Source organism: Argopecten irradians, chromosome 2 (assembly GCF_041381155.1).
Source record: "Argopecten irradians isolate NY chromosome 2, Ai_NY, whole genome shotgun sequence".
Lineage (NCBI taxonomy): Eukaryota > Metazoa > Mollusca > Bivalvia > Pectinida > Pectinidae > Argopecten > Argopecten irradians.
Genome location: NC_091135.1, coordinates 54,528,183 through 54,551,660, shown reverse-complemented (window position 1 = coordinate 54,551,660; position 23,478 = coordinate 54,528,183). Strand labels below are relative to the sequence as shown.

The 23,478-nt window shown below is 37.7% G+C and overlaps 1 protein-coding gene across 1 annotated transcript in view; it reads right to left on the bottom strand.

Moving 5' to 3' along the window:
• The window catches only part of LOC138316726 (probable leucine--tRNA ligase, mitochondrial), a 90,543-nt gene that overhangs the window by 56,108 nt on the left and 10,957 nt on the right, over positions 1–23,478 (bottom strand). The window contains exons 11-18 of the mRNA XM_069258384.1: positions 21,012–21,036; positions 19,715–19,819; positions 18,685–18,797; positions 18,402–18,469; positions 17,747–17,771; positions 5,304–5,487; positions 4,838–5,005; positions 3,161–3,252 (exon numbers count right to left, since the gene is read on the bottom strand). Coding sequence (XP_069114485.1) covers positions 3,161–3,252; positions 4,838–5,005; positions 5,304–5,487; positions 17,747–17,771; positions 18,402–18,469; positions 18,685–18,797; positions 19,715–19,819; positions 21,012–21,036 — 780 coding nt within the window. The remainder of the gene's footprint in view (positions 1–3,160; positions 3,253–4,837; positions 5,006–5,303; positions 5,488–17,746; positions 17,772–18,401; positions 18,470–18,684; positions 18,798–19,714; positions 19,820–21,011; positions 21,037–23,478) is intronic.

Here is a 23,478-nt window from a genome sequence, read left to right as displayed (position 1 = left end):
AGATAAAGAGGGAATTCGGCCGGGACCGGCAAAGTACTTCATATTAAGCCGGGTTGTCGAATTATCCGAGTTCGTATCAACCAAGTTCCACTGTAGTTGTGACGCGGCGTCCGATTCAAACCGCCTGTGTCAAGGAGGTGTGACAAACAGACAGTTTCTTCGATTTTGTGATCACTTGAGTTCTACTTAATCAGTTCACGTTTGAAATTACTTGAATACATGGATGTTTACATAGTATCATGACATTATTTCCGGATTTTGGAGATTTTCAAATGTATCGGAACGTCGTTTCGAGGAACATGTACAAACACAGGTAGGCCCACTACTATAAACGTTTACCGCTCTCTAAATGTTAGCTTATATTTATATTGTTGTTTCAAACACTTCAATAAATATTAGAGATATCTATTACAAGTATTGTAAATTGATATTTCGAAACACCCAAACGTACATTGTGTAGGTATAAGTAAGGAGGGCCTACTATCGCCGATTCACAGTAGATAACGTACAGGACTTGTCTGTCCCGCGAGGTGAACAAAAATGCATTGTCGTGCTTGGTCGTTTTGGTTAAACTTATCCATCTAAAGACTGATGTTGTCCTGATATATCTTATCCATTTGCGTACAACCAAAGATGTTAAAAATACAAATATGATGTAGATCTACATGTTGTAGCGAACAGCACAGACTCACCGACACACACTCACAGACACACAACATGTAAACATTGCGACGTCATCGGAATGTGCAAAACTGTACATTGTACAACATTGTTTATTTATCATCCCCACGGAAGCATTGCTAAAAGAGGTACGGTAGTAACATAAACAATTTAACTTTTCTACATTTGTATTTACACACGTACATGTATATGTGTTGAAACCTATTTTGATACCTACATGTTCATCGAACGTACGTTCGGTATACTGAAAACACCAAAGGTTTCTGATTTTGACCATCATAAATTCATCCGCGCAGCTCCAAATTGCGCGTGACATACTCAATCTATCGAGAAATAAAGTTGAGTAGCCTTTGGTAGAAATCAACGGGGTTTATACTATCAATTCACCACTGACTGTAAATATTTGTATTTATATTTACTCATATTTCCCTATTGTCTTACCTGTGGATTCACTCCATTGTATTTAGATTTTCTCATATTTCCCTATTGTCTTACCTGTGGGTCCAAACCATTGCATTTAGATTTATTTATATTTCCCTATTATCTTACCTGTGGATCCACCCCATTGTATTTAGATTTACTCATATTTCCCTATTATCTTTATCTTACCTGTGGATCCACTCCATTGTATTTAGATTTACTTATATTTCCTATTGTCTCTTACCTGTGGGGCTACCCCATTGTATTTAGATTTACTCATATTTCCTATTGTCTTACCTGTGGGTCCAACCCATTGTATTTAGATTTACTTATGTTTCCTATTGTCTCTTACCTGTGGGGCTACCCCCTTGTATTTAGATTTACTCATATTTCCCTATTGTCTTACCTGTGGATTCACTCCATTGTATTTAGATTTACTCATATTTCCCTATTGTCTTACCTGTGGATCCACCCCATTGTATTAGATTTACTCATATTTCCCTATTATCTTACCTGTAGGTCCACTCCATTGTATTTAGATTTACTCATATTTCCCTATTGTCTTACCTGTGGATCCACTCCATTGTATTTAGATTTACTCATATTTCTATATTATCTTACCTGTGGATCCACTCCATTGTATTTAGATTTACTCATCTTTCCCTATTATCTTACCTGTGGATCCACTCCATTGTATTTAGATTTACTTATATTTCCTATTGTCTTTCTGTACCTGTGGGTCCATCCCATTGTATTTAGATTTACTCATATTTCCTATTGTCTTACCTGTGGGTCCAACCCATTGTATTTAGATTTACTCATATTTACCTATTATCTTACCTGTGGATCCAACCCATTGTATTTAGATTTACTTATATTTCCTATTGTCTTACCTGTGGATCCACTCCATTGTATTTAGATTTACTCATATTTACCTATTATCTTACCTGTGGATCCACCCCATTGTATTTAGATATACTCATCTTTTCCTATTATCGTACCTGTTGGTCCAACCCATTGTATTTAGATTTACTTATATTTCCTATTGTCTTACCTGTTTAGATTTACTCATATTTCCTATTGTCTTACCTGTGGATCCACCCCATTGTATTTAGATTTACTCATATTTCCCATTATCTTACCTGTGGATCCACTCCATTGTATTTAGATTTACTCATATTTCCTATTGTCTTACCTGTGGATCCATCCCATTGTATTCAGATTTACTCATATTTCCCATTGTCTTACCTGTGGATCCACTCCATTGTATTTAGATTTGCTCATATTTCCCATTATCTTACCTGTGGATCCACCCCATTGTATTTAGATTTACTCATATTTCCCTATTGTCTTACCTGTGGATCCACCCCATTGTATTTAGATTTACTCATATTTCCCTATTATCTTACCTGTAGGTCCACTCCATTGTATTTAGATTTACTCATCTTTTCCCTATTATCTTACCTGTGGATCCACCCCATTGTATTAAGATTTACTGATCTTTTCCCTATTGTCTTACCTGTGGATTCACTCCATTGTATTTAGATTTACTCATATTTCCCTATTGTCTTACCTGTGGGTCCAACCCATTGTATTTAGATTTACTCATATTTCCCATTGTCTTACCTGTGGGTCCAACCCATTGTATTTAGATTTACTCATATTTCCTATTGTCTTACCTGTGGATCCACCCCATTGTATTTAGATTTACTCATATTTCCCTATTAGCTTACCTGTGGGTCCACTCCATTGTATTTAGATTTACTCATATTTCCCATTATCTTACCTGTGGATCCACCCCATTGTATTTAGATTTACTCATCTTTTCCCTATTATCTTACCTGTGGGTGCACTCCATTGTATTTAGATTTACTCATATTTGCCATTATCTTACCGGTGGATCCACCCCATTGTATTTAGATTTACTTATATAATATTTCCCTATTGTCTTACCTGTGGATCCACCCCATTGTATTTAGATTTACTTATATTTCCTATTGTCTTACCTGTGGGTCCACCCCATTGTATTTAGATTTACTTATATTTCCTATTGTCTTACCTGTGGATCCACCCCATTGTATTTAGATTTACTCATCTTTTCCCATTGTACCAGAACTTTTTGACCTGTGCTTTTCTCTACTGGATTTTGCCCTGTGATAAAGATATTATAACTCATATTAGCTGTTTCCCTGTAACAAGTATACTTTTAAACAATAAATCATACCATGTGGACTTGTTATAATTCTGTTTACACTTTACACAATGTACTCTTATCGATGACAGTATTGTCAACCTCTGATGAGGTCAAATCAGGTGATCACCCTTGAAAAAACGGGTGAAAGGGTCAAAACAAGGGTCATGTGCGGAACCACATTTGAGTGTAATTTTCAACACTTTTTTAAAGCCTAAAATATGCATATATTTATTATCTTCGTATTGTTACTCAATAATATTTGTGAATATTTTTTGTAATGATATAGCATGGACATTTGACCCAACTGTCAACTTTCCAGTAAGAGCTTTATCCAAAAGTTAAATGCATTACATTGGATCATTTCCTCCGATTGAAGAATATTTATTAGAAACATCATAAATGACCACTTAGAACACTAGGAGAGGTTTTGCTCTCCTTTGTTGAGAGGTTTCCTCCCTTTGCTGATAGGATCAATCACATCCCTGTAAATAGATAAGTTTATAATGGTATTTTTTTTTTACCAGTGTGATACAGTAGTTACAGAATAACCTTTCAAAACCAGCCCTTGTCTAATCCAGATCCCTGTGTATTCTGGCTTGATATTGTATGAAATATCCCTTATTAATTCTAGTGTAATTTTATAACAACAGGCCATTGGGCCTTAAAGGTCACCTGATATTTCATACAAATTAGTTATGTCATTTTCTAGCCAAATAATGTCTTTTGTTCATGAAATAGGAACATAGGTCTAATAGGTCTACATACAAAGTTTCATTTAACTTGGTGCATATTAACTCACATTATCCTGTTTACAAGGTTCAATAATTATCATTGCCAAGAGCAATAAATGCGAAATTAAGTCAGAGTCAAATCAAGCTGATTTTCAAACTCGTTCGGGATCTTTTCAATGTTAGTCTATATACAAAGATTCATTAAGCTTGGTTTATATTTACTCAAGTTATCGCTTTCACAAGGAAATGTTAACACACCTATGGTCAGGTGACCTAAAAAGCCTGACAATGTATAATCTGGAAACTTGTCTATACCAACAAAATAAGACAAGTTACACTTTATATTAATTCCCTGTTGTAATATAGGAGGCATGATGGAAAAATGGATCAGATGTTTTTACATTTTACTATTTACCCTCTACCCCTGGAATCATATGAGTTTGAAAGCCAAGTACTGTATAGCAGTTGCCAGATACTGACCAAAAGTAATTTTTTTTTCTTGCCAGTAGTGGACCAGCTTTCCTTTACTTCCTTCACCTGGCATGTCCTAACTGTCATTAAATGCCCTTAGCTGTGACTAGGATGTGAGGCTAAATAATCCTAAACCTTGAAACATGTATATTATATTGGTACAGACTTTGTTTTAATATAACTGACCTCTAACTGACTATGTAATTGTGGTTTGAATGTAGTACAAGTGTGGTAATAAAGCTTGTAACTAGTATGTAATCTTGTTATGTATTCACAAAGAGAGTTATCATCAAAATACATTTATATGTACCTCCAAGCCAAACGTAAGTAATATATTTACCTAAGAAGTCCACCTGATCCTCTGAGATATATCTGCCATCCACACTGTAACTCTGTCCTAGGACCATTCCTTGGGTAAGCAGATTTATAAATGGCTCTCGTGTTGATACATAACCGGAATTGTGCAAGAAATGGCTGAAGAATCGGGCAAAGAAAAGATGCAGAACAGCTGAAATTAATCAAGGAATATTTGAATATTCTCAGTTTTTCACAGAGCAGGTTTGAACATGAAGAGATTGTATGATATCATGATAGATGCTATACCACAATCTACCTGTGGTCAGACCCCAAAACAAAAAGCACAGACTTAAGTTTTTAGTTTTTCTCATTATGTAACTGATGTGAAAAAATTTAACTTATAAGTTTGTTTCGAGAAATTAGGGCAAGGTCAGCTAACAATCATTGTATCATGAATACTATTGTGTCTTTGTGAAAAGCAATGACCTTGACCTCTATAATGACCTTACCATGCTCCTTGCCACCAATATAAAGGTCCACAGGCATGAAGTGATTGGCCCTGTCCTTGGAAAATGGATGTGTGTCGTTGTGAGGGTCCAGATATCGGAAGAAGTACCATGAGGAATCTACAAACGTATCCATGGTATCTGTCTCCCTTGTAGCAGCTCCCCCACACCTATACGATAAATCAATCTATTCCATTCCTTATGGATTCAACAGTTTACTCAATTATGATTCTGATAAAGTGCATATTAACATATATGGGTACAATGTAACTTTTCTATACCGAATGTCAATGGACACAGCATATTTAGTCAGTGTAGCCAGGTTTCTGGATAATACAGTCATACAATCATGCCGGAATACACAAGGATCTTACCTAAACAAGGATTTGATAAGTTGTATTGTATGATCAACAGATAGTCAATGTTTTATGTTCATGACGACTGATCATTTGGAGTTTATAGACATTTAGATGAGAATTATGAATAATTTTTAAAAAAAAAAATTTAAATTTTTGTGACAATGTATGTGATCATTATTGCATGTAACAATGTGTGAGTCAGTCAGCAATGAGAGTAAAGCATGATATATATCCCAAAGGTACCCCATTGTACAGTGTCCCCCAGTATCTTAATTACCTTAACATGTGGGACATTAGATCATAGGAATAGGTGTCCCCACAGTATAGTATCTTAATTACCTTACATGTGGGACACTTAGATCATAGGAATAGGTGTCCCCCAGTATATCTTAATTACCTTACATGTGGGACATCTAGATCATAGGAATAGGTGTCCCCCAGTATCTTAATTACCTTACATGTGGGACATTTGATCATAGGAATAGGTGTCCCCCAGTATCTTAATTACCTTACATGTGGGACACTTGATCATAGGAATAGGTGTCCCCCAGTATCTTAATTACCTTACATGTGGGACAGTTGATCATAGGAATAGGTGTCCCCCAGTATCTTAATTACCTTACATGTGGGACACTAGATCATAGGAATAGGTGTCCCCCAGTATCTTAATTACCTTACATGTGGGACACTAGATCATAGGAATAGGTGTCCCCCAGTATCTTAATTACCTTACATGTGGGACACTAGATCATAGGAATAGGTGTCCCAAGTATTAATTACCTTACATGTGGGACACTAGATCATAGGAATAGGTGTCCCACAGTATCTTAATTACCTTACATGTGGGACACTTGATCATAGGAATAGGTGTCCCCCAGTATCTTAATTACCTTACATGTGGGACATTTGATCATAGGAATAGGTGTCCCCCAGTATCTTAATTACCTTACATGTGGGACATTAGATCATAGGAATAGGTGTCCCCCAGTATCTTAATTACCTTACATGTGGGACATTTGATCATAGGAATAGGTGTCCCCCAGTATCTTAATTACCTTACATGTGGGACACTTGATCATAGGAATAGGTGTCCCCCAGTATCTTAATTACCTTACATGTGGGACACTTGATCATAGGAATAGGTGTCCCCCAGTATCTTAATTACCTTACATGTGGGACACTAGATCATAGGAATAGGTGTCCCCCAGTATCTTAATTACCTTACATGTGGGACATTAGATCATAGGAATAGGTGTCCCCCAGTATCTTAATTACCTTACATGTGGGACATTAGATCATAGGAATAGGTGTCCCCCAGTATCTTAATTACCTTACATGTGGGACATTAGATCATAGGAATAGGTGTCCCCCAGTATCTTAATTACCTTACATGTGGGACACTTGATCATAGGAATAGGTGTCCCCCAGTATCTTAATTACCTTACATGTGGGACATTTGATCATAGGAATAGGTGTCCCCCAGTATCTTAATTACCTTACATGTGGGACATTAGATCATAGGAATAGGTGTCCCCCAGTATCTTAATTACCTTACATGTGGGACATTAGATCATAGGAATAGGTGTCCCCCAGTATCTTAATTACCTTACATGTGGGACATTTGATCATAGGAATAGGTGTCCCCCAGTATCTTAATTACCTTACATGTGGGACACTAGATCATAGGAATAGGTGTCCCCCAGTATCTTAATTACCTTACATGTGGGACACTAGATCATAGGAATAGGTGTCCCCCAGTATCTTAATTACCTTACATGTGGGACATTTGATCATAGGAATAGGTGTCCCCCAGTATCTTAATTACCTTACATGTGGGACACTTGATCATAGGAATAGGTGTCCCCCAGTATCTTAATTACCTTACATGTGGGACACTTGATCATAGGAATAGGTGTCCCCCAGTATCTTAATTACCTTACATGTGGGACATTTGATCATAGGAATAGGTGTCCCCCAGTATCTTAATTACCTTACATGTGGGACACTTGATCATAGGAATAGGTGTCCCCAGTATCTTAATTACCTTACATGTGGGACACTTGATCATAGGAATAGGTGTCCCCCAGTATCTTAATTACCTTACATGTGGGACACTTGATCATAGGAATAGGTGTCCCACAGTATCTTAATTACCTTACATGTGGGACACTTGATCATAGGAATAGGTGTCCCCCAGTATCTTAATTACCTTACATGTGGGACATTTGATCATAGGAATAGGTGTCCCCCAGTATCTTAATTACCTTACATGTGGGACACTTGATCATAGGAATAGGTGTCCCCCAGTATCTTAATTACCTTACATGTGGGACACTAGATCATAGGAATAGGTGTCCCCCAGTATCTTAATTACCTTACATGTGGGACATTAGATCATAGGAATAGGTGTCCCCCAGTATCTTAATTACCTTACATGTGGGACACTTGATCATAGGAATAGGTGTCCCCCAGTATCTTAATTACCTTACATGTGGGACATTTGATCATAGGAATAGGTGTCCCCCAGTATCTTAATTACCTTACATGTGGGACACTTAGATCATAGGAATAGGTGTCCCCCAGTATCTTAATTACCTTACATGTGGGACACTTGATCATAGGAATAGGTGTCCCCAGTATCTTAATTACCTTACATGTGGGACACTTGATCATAGGAATAGGTGTCCCCCAGTATCTTAATTACCTTACATGTGGGACATTAGATCATAGGAATAGGTGTCCCCCAGTATCTTAATTACCTTACATGTGGGACACTTGATCATAGGAATAGGTGTCCCCCAGTATCTTAATTACCTTACATGTGGGACATTTGATCATAGGAATAGGTGTCCCCCAGTATCTTAATTACCTTACATGTGGGACACTTGATCATAGGAATAGGTGTCCCCCAGTATCTTAATTACCTTACATGTGGGACATTAGATCATAGGAATAGGTGTCCCCCAGTATCTTAATTACCTTACATGTGGGACACTTGATCATAGGAATAGGTGTCCCCCAGTATCTTAATTACCTTACATGTGGGACACTAGATCATAGGAATAGGTGTCCCCCAGTATCTTAATTACCTTACATGTGGGACACTAGATCATAGGAATAGGTGTCCCCCAGTATCTTAATTACCTTACATGTGGGACACTTGATCATAGGAATAGGTGTCCCCAGTATCTTAATTACCTTACATGTGGGACATTGATCATAGGAATAGGTGTCCCCAGTATCTTAATTACCTTACATGTGGGACACTTGATCATAGGAATAGGTGTCCCCCAGTATCTTAATTACCTTACATGTGGGACACTAGATCATAGGAATAGGTGTCCCCCAGTATCTTAATTACCTTACATGTGGGACACTTGATCATAGGAATAGGTGTCCCCCAGTATCTTAATTACCTTACATGTGGGACATTTGATCATAGGAATAGGTGTCCCCCAGTATCTTAATTACCTTACATGTGGGACACTTGATCATAGGAATAGGTGTCCCAAGTATCTTAATTACCTTACATGTGGGACATTAGATCATAGGAATAGGTGTCCCCCAGTATCTTAATTACCTTACATGTGGGACACTTGATCATAGGAATAGGTGTCCCCCAGTATCTTAATTACCTTACATGTGGGACATTAGATCATAGGAATAGGTGTCCCCCAGTATCTTAATTACCTTACATGTGGGACATTAGATCATAGGAATAGGTGTCCCCCAGTATCTTAATTACCTTACATGTGGGACACTTGATCATAGGAATAGGTGTCCCCCAGTATCTTAATTACCTTACATGTGGGACACTTGATCATAGGAATAGGTGTCCCCCAGTATCTTAATTACCTTACATGTGGGACATTTGATCATAGGAATAGGTGTCCCCCAGTATCTTAATTACCTTACATGTGGGACATTTGATCATAGGAATAGGTGTCCCCAGTATCTTAATTACCTTACATGTGGGACATTTGATCATAGGAATAGGTGTCCCCCAGTATCTTAATTACCTTACATGTGGGACATTAGATCATAGGAATAGGTGTCCCCAGTATCTTAATTACCTTACATGTGGGACATTAGATCATAGGAATAGGTGTCCCCCAGTATCTTAATTACCTTACATGTGGGACATTTGATCATAGGAATAGGTGTCCCCCAGTATCTTAATTACCTTACATGTGGGACATTAGATCATAGGAATAGGTGTCCCCCAGTATCTTAATTACCTTACATGTGGGACACTTGATCATAGGAATAGGTGTCCCCCAGTATCTTAATTACCTTACATGTGGGACATTTGATCATAGGAATAGGTGTCCCCCAGTATCTTAATTACCTTACATGTGGGACATTTGATCATAGGAATAGGTGTCCCCCAGTATCTTAATTACCTTACATGTGGGACATTTGATCATAGGAATAGGTGTCCCCCAGTATCTTAATTACCTTACATGTGGGACATTAGATCATAGGAATAGGTGTCCCCCAGTATCTTAATTACCTTACATGTGGGACATTTGATCATAGGAATAGGTGTCCCCCAGTATCTTAATTACCTTACATGTGGGACATTTGATCATAGGAATAGGTGTCCCCCAGTATCTTAATTACCTTACATGTGGGACATTTGATCATAGGAATAGGTGTCCCCAGTATCTTAATTACCTTACATGTGGGACATTTGATCATAGGAATAGGTGTCCCCAGTATCTTAATTACCTTACATTGGACATGATCATAGATAGGTTCCCCAGTACCTTGATCATAGAATAGGTGTCCCCCAGTATCTTAATTACCTTACATGTGGGACATTTGATCATAGGAATAGGTGTCCCCCAGTATCTTAATTACCTTACATGTGGGACATTTGATCATAGGAATAGGTGTCCCACAGTATCTTAATTACCTTACATGTGGGACACTAGATCATAGGAATAGGTGTCCCCCAGTATCTTAATTACCTTACTTGTGGGACATTTGATCATAGGAATAGGTGTCCCCCAGTATCTTAATTACCTTACATGTGGGACACTTGATCATAGGAATAGGTGTCCCCCAGTATCTTAATTACCTTACATGTGGGACACTTGATCATAGGAATAGGTGTCCCCCCAGTATCTTAATTACCTTACATGTGGGACACTTGATCATAGGAATAGGTGTCCCCCAGTATCTTAATTACCTTACATGTGGGACATTAGATCATAGGAATAGGTGTCCCCCAGTATCTTAATTACCTTACATGTGGGACACTTGATCATAGGAATAGGTGTCCCCCAGTATCTTAATTACCTTACATGTGGGACATTGATCATAGGAATAGGTGTCCCCCAGTATCTTAATTACCTTACATGTGGGACATTAGATCATAGGAATAGGTGTCCCCCAGTATCTTAATTACCTTACATGTGGGACATTAGATCATAGGAATAGGTGTCCCCCAGTATCTTAATTACCTTACATGTGGGACATTAGATCATAGGAATAGGTGTCCCCCAGTATCTTAATTACCTTACATGTGGGACATTAGATCATAGGAATAGGTGTCCCCCAGTATCTTAATTACCTTACATGTGGGACATTTGATCATAGGAATAGGTGTCCCCCAGTATCTTAATTACCTTACATGTGGGACACTTGATCATAGGAATAGGTGTCCCCAGTATCTTAATTACCTTACATGTGGGACATTAGATCATAGGAATAGGTGTCCCCCAGTATCTTAATTACCTTACATGTGGGACATTAGATCATAGGAATAGGTGTCCCCAGTATCTTAATTACCTTACATGTGGGACACTAGATCATAGGAATAGGTGTCCCCCAGTATCTTAATTACCTTACATGTGGGACACTAGATCATAGGAATAGGTGTCCCCCAGTATCTTAATTACCTTACATGTGGGACATTAGATCATAGGAATAGGTGTCCCCCAGTATCTTAATTACCTTACATGTGGGACACTTGATCATAGGAATAGGTGTCCCCCAGTATCTTAATTACCTTACATGTGGGACATTTGATCATAGGAATAGGTGTCCCCAGTATCTTAATTACCTTACATGTGGGACACTTGATCATAGGAATAGGTGTCCCCCAGTATCTTAATTACCTTACATGTGGGACATTTGATCATAGGAATAGGTGTCCCCAGTATCTTAATTACCTTACATGTGGGACACTTTGATCATAGGAATAGGTGTCCCCCAGTATCTTAATTACCTTACATGTGGGACACTTGATCATAGGAATAGGTGTCCCCAGTATCTTAATTACCTTACATGTGGGACACTTGATCATAGGAATAGGTGTCCCCCAGTATCTTAATTACCTTACATGTGGGACACTTGATCATAGGAATAGGTGTCCCCCAGTATCTTAATTACCTTACATGTGGGACACTTGATCATAGGAATAGGTGTCCCACAGTATCTTAATTACCTTACATGTGGGGACACTAGATCATAGGAATAGGTGTCCCCCAGTATCTTAATTACCTTACATGTGGGGACATTAGATCATAGGAATAGGTGTCCCCAGTATCTTAATTACCTTACATGTGGGACACTTGATCATAGGAATAGGTGTCCCCCAGTATCTTAATTACCTTACATGTGGGACATTAGATCATAGGAATAGGTGTCCCCCAGTATCTTAATTACCTTACATGTGGGACACTTGATCATAGGAATAGGTGTCCCCCAGTATCTTAATTACCTTACATGTGGGACACTTGATCATAGGAATAGGTGTCCCCCAGTAATCTTAATTACCTTACATGTGGGACATTGATCATAGGAATAGGTGTCCCCCAGTATCTTAATTACCTTACATGTGGGACATTAGATCATAGGAATAGGTGTCCCCCAGATATCTTAATTACCTTACATGTGGGACACTTGATCATAGGAATAGGTGTCCCCCAGTATCTTAATTACCTTACATGTGGGACACTTGATCATAGGAATAGGTGTCCCCCCAGTATCTATCTTAATTACCTTACATGTGGGACACTAGATCATAGGAATAGGTGTCCCCCCAGTATCTTAATTACCTTACATGTGGGACATTTAGATCATAGGAATAGGTGTCCCCCAGTATCTTAATTACCTTACATGTGGGACATTAGATCATAGGAATAGGTGTCCCCCCAGTATCTTAATTACCTTACATGTGGGACACATTTGATCATAGGAATAGGTGTCCCACAGTATCTTAATTACCTTACATGTGGGACACTAGATCATAGGAATAGGTGTCCCCAGTATCTTAATTACCTTACATGTGGGGACACTTGATCATAGGAATAGGTGTCCCCCAGTATCTTAATTACCTTACATGTGGGACATTAGATCATAGGAATAGGTGTCCCCCAGTATCTTAATTACCTTACATGTGGGACATTTGATCATAGGAATAGGTGTCCCCCAGTATCTTAATTACCTTACATGTGGGACACTTGATCATAGGAATAGGTGTCCCCCACAGTATCTTAATTACCTTACATGTGGGACATAGGAATAGGTGTCCCCCAGTATCAATTACCTTACATGTGGGAATTTGATCATAGGTGGTGTCCCCAGTATCTTAATTACCTTACATGTGGGACATTTGATCATAGGAATAGGTGTCCCCCAGTATCTTAATTACCTTACATGTGGGACATTTGATCATAGGAATAGGTGTCCCCCAGTATCTTAATTACCTTACATGTGGGACACTAGATCATAGGAATAGGTGTCCCCCCAGTATCTTAATTACCTTACATGTGGGACACTAGATCATAGGAATAGGTGTCCCCCAGTATCTTAATTACCTTACATGTGGGACATTTGATCATAGGAATAGGTGTCCCCCAGTATCTTAATTACCTTACATGTGGGACATTTGATCATAGGGAATAGGTGTCCCACAGTATCTTAATTACCTTACATGTGGGTCAGATCATAGGAATAGGTGTCCCCAGTATCTTAATTACCTTACATGTGGGAAACTTAGATCATAGGAATAGGTGTCCCCCAGTATCTTAATTACCTTACAGTGTGGGACATTAGAATCATAGGAATAGGTGTCCCCCAGTATCTTAATTACCTTACATGTGGGACACTTTGATCATAGGAATAGGTGTCCCCCAGTATCTTAATTACCTTACATGTGGGACATTAGATCATAGGAATAGGTGTCCCCCAGTATCTTAATTACCTGTGGGACATGATATAGGGACCCCCAGTATCTAGTGGGACATTGATCATAGGAATAGGTGTCCCCCCAGTATCTAATTACCTTACATGTGGGACATTTGATCATAGGAATAGGTGTCCCCCAGTATCTTAATTACCTTACATGTGGGACACTTGATCATAGGAATAGGTGTCCCCCAGTATCTTAAATTACCTTACATGTGGGACATTTGATCATAGGAATAGGTGTCCCCCAGTATCTTAATTACCTTACATGTGGGACACTAGATCATAGGAATAGGTTGTCCCCCAGTATCTTAATTACCTTACATGTGGGACACTAGATCATAGGAAGTAGGTGTCCCCCAGTATCTTAATTACCTAACATGTGGGACATTGATCATAGGAATAGGTGTCCCCCAGTATCTTAATTACCTTACATGTGGGACATTAGATCATAGGAATAGGTGTCCCCCAGTATCTTAATTACCTTACATGTGGGACACTTGATCATAGGAATAGGTGTCCCCCAGTATCTTAATTACCTTACATGTGGGACACTAGATCATAGGAATAGGTGTCCCCCCAGTATCTTAATTACCTTACATGTGGGACATTTGATCATAGGAATAGGTGTCCCCAGTATCTTAAATTACCTTACATGTGGGACACTTGATCATAGGAATAGGTGTCCCCAGTATCTTAATTACCTTACATGTGGGACACTTAGGTGTTCCCCGTATCATTAGGAAATAGGAATAGGTGTCCCCCAGTATCTTAATTACCTTACATGTGGGACACTAGATCATAGGAATAGGTGTCCCCCAGTATCTTAATTACCTTACATGTGGGACACTAGATCATAGGAATAGGTGTCCCAAGTATTAATTACCTTACATGTGGGACACTAGATCATAGGAATAGGTGTCCCCCCCAGTATCTTAATTACCTTACATGTGGGACACTTAGATCATAGGAATAGGTGTCCCCCAGTATCTTAATTACCTTACATGTGGGACACTTGATCATAGGAATAGGTGTCCCCCCAGTATCTTAATTACCTTACATGTGGGACATTAGATCATAGGAATAGGTGTCCCCAGTATCTTAATTACCTTACATGTGGGACACTAGATCATAGGAATAGGTGTCCCCCAGTATCTTAATTACCTTACATGTGGGACACTTGATCATAGGAATAGGTGTCCCCCAGTATCTTAATTACCTTACATGTGGGGACACTTGATCATAGGAATAGGTGTCCCCCAGTATCTTAATTACCTTACATGTGGGACATTAGATCATAGGAATAGGTGTCCCCCAGTATCTTAATTACCTTACATGTGGGACACTTGATCATAGGAATAGTGGTGTCCCCCAGTATCTTAATTACCTTACATGTGGGACACTTGAGATCATAGGAATAGGTGTCCCCCAGTATCTTAATTACCTTACATGTGGGACACTAGATCATAGGAATAGGTGTCCCAAGTATCTTAATTACCTTACATGTGGGACATTAGATCATAGGAATAGGTGTCCCCCAGTATCTTAATTACCTTACATGTGGGACACTTGATCATAGGAATAGGTGTCCCCCAGTATCTTAATTACCTTACATGTGGGACATTAGATCATAGGAATAGGTGTCCCCCAGTATCTTAATTACCTTACATGTGGGACACTTGATCATAGGAATAGGTGTCCCCCAGTATCTTAATTACCTTACATGTGGGACATTTGATCATAGGAATAGGTGTCCCCCAGTATCTTAATTACCTTACATGTGGGACATTAGATCATAGGAATAGGTGTCCCCCAGTATCTTAATTACCTTACATGTGGGACATTAGATCATAGGAATAGGTGTCCCCCAGTATCTTAATTACCTTACATGTGGGACATTTGATCATAGGAATAGGTGTCCCCCAGTATCTTAATTACCTTACATGTGGGACACTTGATCATAGGAATAGGTGTCCCCCAGTATCTTAATTACCTTACATGTGGGACATTTGATCATAGGAATAGGTGTCCCCCAGTATCTTAATTACCTTACATGTGGGACACTTGATCATAGGAATAGGTGTCCCCCAAGTATCTTAATTACCTTACATGTGGGGACACTAGATCATAGGAATAGGTGTCCCCCAGTATCTTAATTACCTTACATGTGGGACACTAGATCATAGGAATAGGTGTCCCCCAGTATCTTAATTACCTTACATGTGGGACACTTGATCATAGGAATAGGTGTCCCAAGTATCTTAATTACCTTACATGTGGGACACTTGATCATAGGAATAGGTGTCCCCCAGTATCTTAATTACCTTACATGTGGGACACTTGATCATAGGAATAGGTGTCCCCCAGTATCTTAATTACCTTACATGTGGGACACTAGATCATAGGAATAGGTGTCCCCCAGTATCTTAATTACCTTACATGTGGGACACTAGATCATATAGGAATAGGTGTCCCCCAGTATCTTAATTACCTTACATGTGGGACACTTGATCATAGGAATAGGTGTCCCCCAGTATCTTAATTACCTTACATGTGGGACACTTGATCATAGGAATAGGTGTCCCCCAGTATCTTAATTACCTTACATGTGGGACATTTGATCATAGGAATAGGTGTCCCCCAGTATCTTAATTACCTTACATGTGGGACACATCATAGGAATAGGTGTCCCCCAGTATCTTAATTACCTTACATGTGGGACACTTGATCATAGGAATAGGTGTCCCCCAGTATCTTAATTACCTTACATGTGGGACACTTGATCATAGGAATAGGTGTCCCCCAGTATCTTAATTACCTTACATGTGGGACACTTGATCATAGGAATAGGTGTCCCCCAGTATCTTAAATTACCTTACATGTGGGACATTAGATCATAGGAATAGGTGTCCCCACAGTATCTTAATTACCTTACATGTGGGACACTTGATCATAGGAATAGGTGTCCCCCAGTATCTTAATTACCTTACATGTGGGACACTTGATCATAGGAATAGGTGTCCCCAGTATCTTAATTACCTTACATGTGGACTGATTTATTTAATATGATTTTTAATAATGATATGATTTTTCTCATCAGAGTTACCCATTTAATATAATGATATGATTTTTCTCATCAGAGTTACCCATTTAATATAAATGATATGATTTTTCTCATCAGAGTTACCCATTTAATATAATGATATGATTTTTCTCATCAGAGTTACCCATTTAATATAATGATATGATTTTTCTACTCAGAGTTACCCATTTAATATAATAATATGATTTTTCTACTCAGAGTTACCCATTTAATATAATGATATGATTTTTCTCATCAGAGGTTACCCATTTAATATAATGATATGATTTTTCTACTCAGAGTTACCCATTTAATATAATGATATGATTTTTCTCCTCAGAGTTACCCATTTAATATAATGATATGATTTTTCTCCTCAGAGTTACCCATTTAATATAATAATATGATTTTTCTCCTCAGAGTTACCAATTTAATATAATGATATGATTTTTCTCATCAGAGTTACCCTTTTAATATAATGATATGATTTTTCTACTCAGAGTTACCCATTTAATATAATGATATGATTTTTCTCCTCAGAGTTACCCATTTAATATAATGATATGATTTTTCTCCTCAGAGTTACCCATTTAATATAATGATATGATTTTTCTCCTCAGAGTTACCCATTTAATATAATGATATGATTTTTCTCCTCAGAGTTACCCATTTAATATAATGATATGATTTTTCTACTCAGAGTTACCCATTTTATATAATGATATGATTTTTCTCCTGAGAGTTACCCATTTAATATAATCAGGATATATATGACACATTTATTTTTAAGTTACAAGTCTTTTTACAAGCATTTTACAGCATATCCGGTAGCTGAATCACATAATGGCCAAAGTAAGATAAATATCAACAGAGAATATAAGACTCTTTTATAAGTAGTTATGAAGGATAGGGATATTTAGCAAAATATTGTAAAATTTGAGGCTTGCTGAGAATTAACAACATCCTGAGGGTTGAATATCTCAATCCTACATATTCACATAATTATGAATGAGTATTTTTCTCTCATACCTGGACTTTTTTATTACAATTTTACAATTATTATATCCTGCTATTTCGAAATAATTTGAAAGAAAACCATTAAGTCCGTCTGTTTTCTTTATTAGAAATTCAGACTTCATTCTGAAAAATATGTTAAAATTCACAGAGAAAAAAAAATAGTGCTTTTGTTGATACATGACATCAGGAGGTTATATTGCATGGGTAGCCATGTAATATAGCCTCAGTCGACATAAATATTCCATGGAATAAACCAGTATTACACCAGTTCTGTAGGTATGAGAAATAAACCAGTATTACACCCGTAGGTATGAGAAATAAACCAGTATTACACCCGTAGGTATGAGAAATAAACCAGTATTACACCCGTAGGTATGAGAGAAAACATGATATCAACCTCATAAAGAGTATACAGTTGATCAGAATAAAACTAGCGTTGAAAGCTAATCTATACAAACTCTGGCATATGCTGTGATTTCCTCCAAAGCCTTGGACCTGTCTAATCCTGAAAACTACAAGCAAATCATTAAGTGTACAGTGGTGTTGAGGCAGGGTTCTGTCCAGTTTTCACTGATTTTTACATCATTTCAATTTCGTGTCAGCTATTCACTGTATATTATATTGTCAAAAAATTTTCACATTGATCACTTTTCATTCGCTGTGAAATGCATCTAAAGTGTATCTGAGCAGAATTTGAAAGTGTATTTGAGAAGAGTTTGAAGCATACCTGAGCTGAGTTGACCAATGTCTCCTTCTGTTCATTGCTGACCAATACATTAGGTACATCTATATCCAGCTCTGAAGCTAAGAGGCGGTCAGTCTTTGAGATGTCTGGGATTGCTTCAGGAAAAAAAATCCTCCTTTTAGCAATGAAATCATATTTGAAAAGCTGGGTATTTTTCAGAATGCTTGACACCAAATACCTGTTTATTAAATTCTGAATATTTTGTGTCAGTCAAAAGTAAAACTAAACACTAATTATTATGAAATTACCTTTGGTTTACAACTCTAGAGTGGCCACTGGAATGGCCCAGACACTGCTGAGACTACCAGATTAAAGTGTATATCATATTGGGTGTTCTCTTTTATAAGGCTATAACAAAGTAGCACAAAGACCCTGACTGTTGAACATTGTTATAAACTGTAAAGATACTTGGTAGCTAAGTTGGGAGAAGGATCAAATCAAAAAGTCAAAATCTTTAACCAGATTGATTTTTTTTAATTGTTCAGATAAAATTTTTAAATCTTTTTACAGAGTTAAAGATGCTCCAAATGGTATTTTTTCACTATCAAAAACAGAAGCAGACGATTTAGTATTTTTCTTCGGTTACAAAAGCTTCTTACTTTTCCCCATTACCACCATTGAAAAAATTGAGCTTCTAATTTTACTTCAAGTTTAAAATATGAAAAATAATTAATTGCATTATGAAAAAAATTCTGTGGCACTATATTCTATATGGAATGAAGTACTGATTGTGCATGCACCAAAGGCAAAATAAATCATTTTATATTATTTTTTGTGTTAGTTAGACATACATAAACACCAATTATTGTTCAAATGATAAATATCATTTATGCTTTGTCGGCGGTGGAGCATCTTTAATGTAAATGTTTTATTTCAAATAGGCATTTAAAACAATTTTGAAATAATATCTAGAACAGGTTTCGCAATATAATATCATTTCTAGAGAATTCAATGCAGTTGAATTCATTTTGAGACTTCAGATGCGTTAAAGTTTAACACATTAGTAATTTACCTAAATATTCTTCACTCTCATCAATAAATGTTGTTGTTTGAGACACTACTATTGGCAACGCTTCCCCAGTTAATGGATGGATAGCTTCCAGGTTCAGAATAAAGTCTGAAAAAAAAAGAGAAATTATTCAAGATCTAAATATTTCATTGGTGCGTCACATGTGAAGGTACAATTAAATATGTTACACAGATTATAAAATAGTATTAATTCTCTCACCCTTACATCTAGTCTATATAAGAATTATGCTGAGACACTTAACTCCTATTCTGATATGCCAGAGTTACTTCCCTTCGTTTCACTCCAGTCAGTACTCATCAGTAATGAGAGTGAAACAAATATCATTGTTACAAGGACAAGGTGTAAACACATTTATAGAATATTAAGATAATCTCAAAACTTAACTGTTGTAAGACACTGTAATACCTTTAAGTTTTGCACACATCAATTTATGTAACAGCTATATTTAATCATTATATGTTTTTTTACGAATGTACGCAGAAGCTTTTTTTTTTTTTTTCAGCACTCAGGACTAAGGTCATTCTCTATGCATATATGGTCCCAATGCGACAAGGGCATATAGCATATGTATATCTTTTATATATCTTTAACAATAAGAAGTCTCATTGTTTCTAACAGGAAGCATCTGAGAAGGACAGAGATAGAGAGAAAGAGAGAAGCGAGAAAGAGAGGAGGGGAGTAAGAGTAAAGAGCAATATAAAGAGAGAGAGGGTGGAGAGAAAATACAGAAAGACAGAGAGAAATACAGAGAGAGAGTGAGAGAAAATACATAAAGCGAGAGGGGGAAGGGAAGGAAAAAAAGACAGAACGAGAGAGGGTAAGAGGGAAAAGACAGCGAGAGAGAGCGGAAGAAAAAAGAAAAAGAGAGAAGGGGAAGCAGGAAAAGACAGGAAGAGGGAGTTAGAGAATAGAGAGGAAGTGGAGGCAAGCAAGACGGTCGTGGGCACGTGGCAAATAGGACTACTATAGATGAGCGTGAAAGGTTAGAGAAAAATAGAATATCTGGTAAAGGGCGTGAGAGGAGAGATAAGAGTCAGGCTAGAGCAAGTGCGAATGTACACAGAAGCTGCAGAAATATAACTATCAATTATCTTAGCAGTTTTTGTTCAATATAACATCAATGAAAATTTAACTTGTAGTTTAGCTGTGGACATGGATTCTTGATAAATCTTTTTATCCTAATTTCCTATGCTTAACTTACTCCATTCAAATACATAATTTCAAGGCAGAAACTAATCAAAATATGTTTCTTTTACACAAATTCATAAATTATAGTTACCTTTCTTTTTACCATCCTCTGGATTCTTAAAAAAAAAAAAAAATCTAGTTCAGTACAAAGTTTGACCTTGACATTTAAGTTTTGTGTTAGAGACCTTGGCCTATGACATGTCATCTGGTAAAAATAATTATAATTTCTCTAGTATATTCTTATCATTATCCCATGATAAACTATCAGTCCCAGTAAAGACTTATCCACCAGTTGTACCCAAACATGTCAGTCCCAGTAAAGACTTATCCACCAGTTGTACCAAAACATGTCAGTCCCAGTAAAGACTTATCCACCAGTTGTACCAAAACATGTCAGTCCCAGTAAAGACTTATCCACCAGTTGTACCAAAACATGTCAGTCCCAGTAAAGATTTATCCACCAGTTGTACCCGAACATGTCAGTCCCAGTAAAAAGATTTATCCACCAGTTGTACCAAAACATGTCAGTCCCAGTAAAGATTTATCCACCAGTTGTACCAAAACATGTCAGTCCCAGTAAAGATTTATCCACCAGTTGTACCCGAACATGTCAGTCCCAGTAAAAAGATTTATCCACCAGTTGTACCAAAACATGTCAGTCCCAGTAAAGATTTATCCACCAGTTGTACCAAAACATGTCAGTCCCAGTAAAGATTTATCCACCAGTTGTACCAAAACATGTCAGTCCCAATAAAGACTTATCCACCAGTTGTACCAAAACATGTCAGTCCCAGTAAAGACTTATCCACCAGTTGTACCAAAACATGTCAGTCCCAGTAAAGACTTATCCACCAGTTGTACCAAAACATGTCAGTCCCAGTAAAGACTTATCCACCAGTTGTACCAAAACATGTCAGTCCCAGTAAAGACTTATCCACCAGTTGTACCAAAACATGTCAGTCCCAATAAAGACTTATCCACCAGTTGTACCAAAACATGTCAGTCCCAATAAAGACTTATCCACCAGTTGTACCAAAACATGTCAGTCCCAATAAAGACTTATCCACCAGTTGTACCCAAACATGTCAGTCCCAGTAAAGACTTATCCACCAGTTGTACCAAAACATGTCAGTCCCAGTAAAGACTTATCCCCACCAGTTGTACCAAAACATGTCAGTCCCAGTAAAGACTTATCCACCAGTTGTACCAAAACATGTCAGTCCCAATAAAGACTTATCCACCAGTTGTACCAAAACATGTCAGTCCCAGTAAAGACTTATCCACCAGTTGTACCAAAACATGTCAGTCCCAGTAAAGACTTATCCACCAGTTGTACCAAAACATGTCAGTCCCAGTAAAGACTTATCCACCAGTTGTACCAAAACATGTCAGTCCCAATAAAGACTTATCCACCAGTTGTACCAAAACATGTCAGTCCCAGTAAAGATTTATCCACCAGTTGTACCAAAACATGTCAGTCCCAATAAAGACTTATCCACCAGTTGTACCAAAACATGTCAGTCCCAGTAAAGACTTATCCACCAGTTGTACCAAAACATGTCAGTCCCAGTAAAGATTTATCCACCAGTTGTACCAAAACATGTCAGTCCCAGTAAAGACTTATCCACCAGTTGTACCCAAACATGTCAGTCCCAATAAAGACTTATCCACCAGTTGTACCAAAACATGTCAGTCCCAATAAAGACTTATCCACCAGTTGTACCAAAACATGTCAGTCCCAGTAAAGACTTATCACCAGTTGTACCAAAACATGTCAGTCCCAGTAAAGATTTATCCACCAGTTGTACCAAAACATGTCAGTCCCAGTAAAGATTTATCTACCAGTTGTACCCAAACATGTCAGTCCCAGTAAAAGACTTATCACCATGTTGTACCCAAACATGTCAGTTCCCAGTAAAGACTTATCCACCAGTTGTACCAAACATGTCAGTCCCAGTAAAGATTTATCCACCAGTTGTACCCAAACAAAATGTCAGTCCCAGTAAAAAGACTTATCCACCAGTTGTACCCAAACATGTCAGTCCCAGTAAAGACTTATCCACCAGTTGTACCCAAACATGTCAGTCCAAGTTAAGATTTATCCACCAGTTGTACCCTAACATGTCAGTCCCAGTAAAGATTTATCCACCAGTTGTACCCAAACATGTCAGTCCCAGTAAAGACTTATCCACCAGTTGTACCCAAACATGTCAGTCCCAGTAAAGATTTATCCACCAGTTGTACCCAAACATGTCAGTCCCAGTAAAGACTTATCCACCAGTTGTACCCAAACATGTCAGTCCCAGTAAAGATTTATCCACCAGTTGTACCCAAACATGTCAGTCCCAGTAAAGACTTATCCACCAGTTGTACCCAAACATGTCAGTCCCAGTAAAGACTTATCCACCAGTTGTACCCAAACATGTCAGTCCCAGTAAAGTCTTATCCACCAGTTGTACCCAAACATGTCTGCTGATCCTGTGTTCTCTATATTCAAATATTTTCTAGAATAAGGTACATGAAAGGTTTCACTCTATAAACAAAAGTTTGTACCAAAC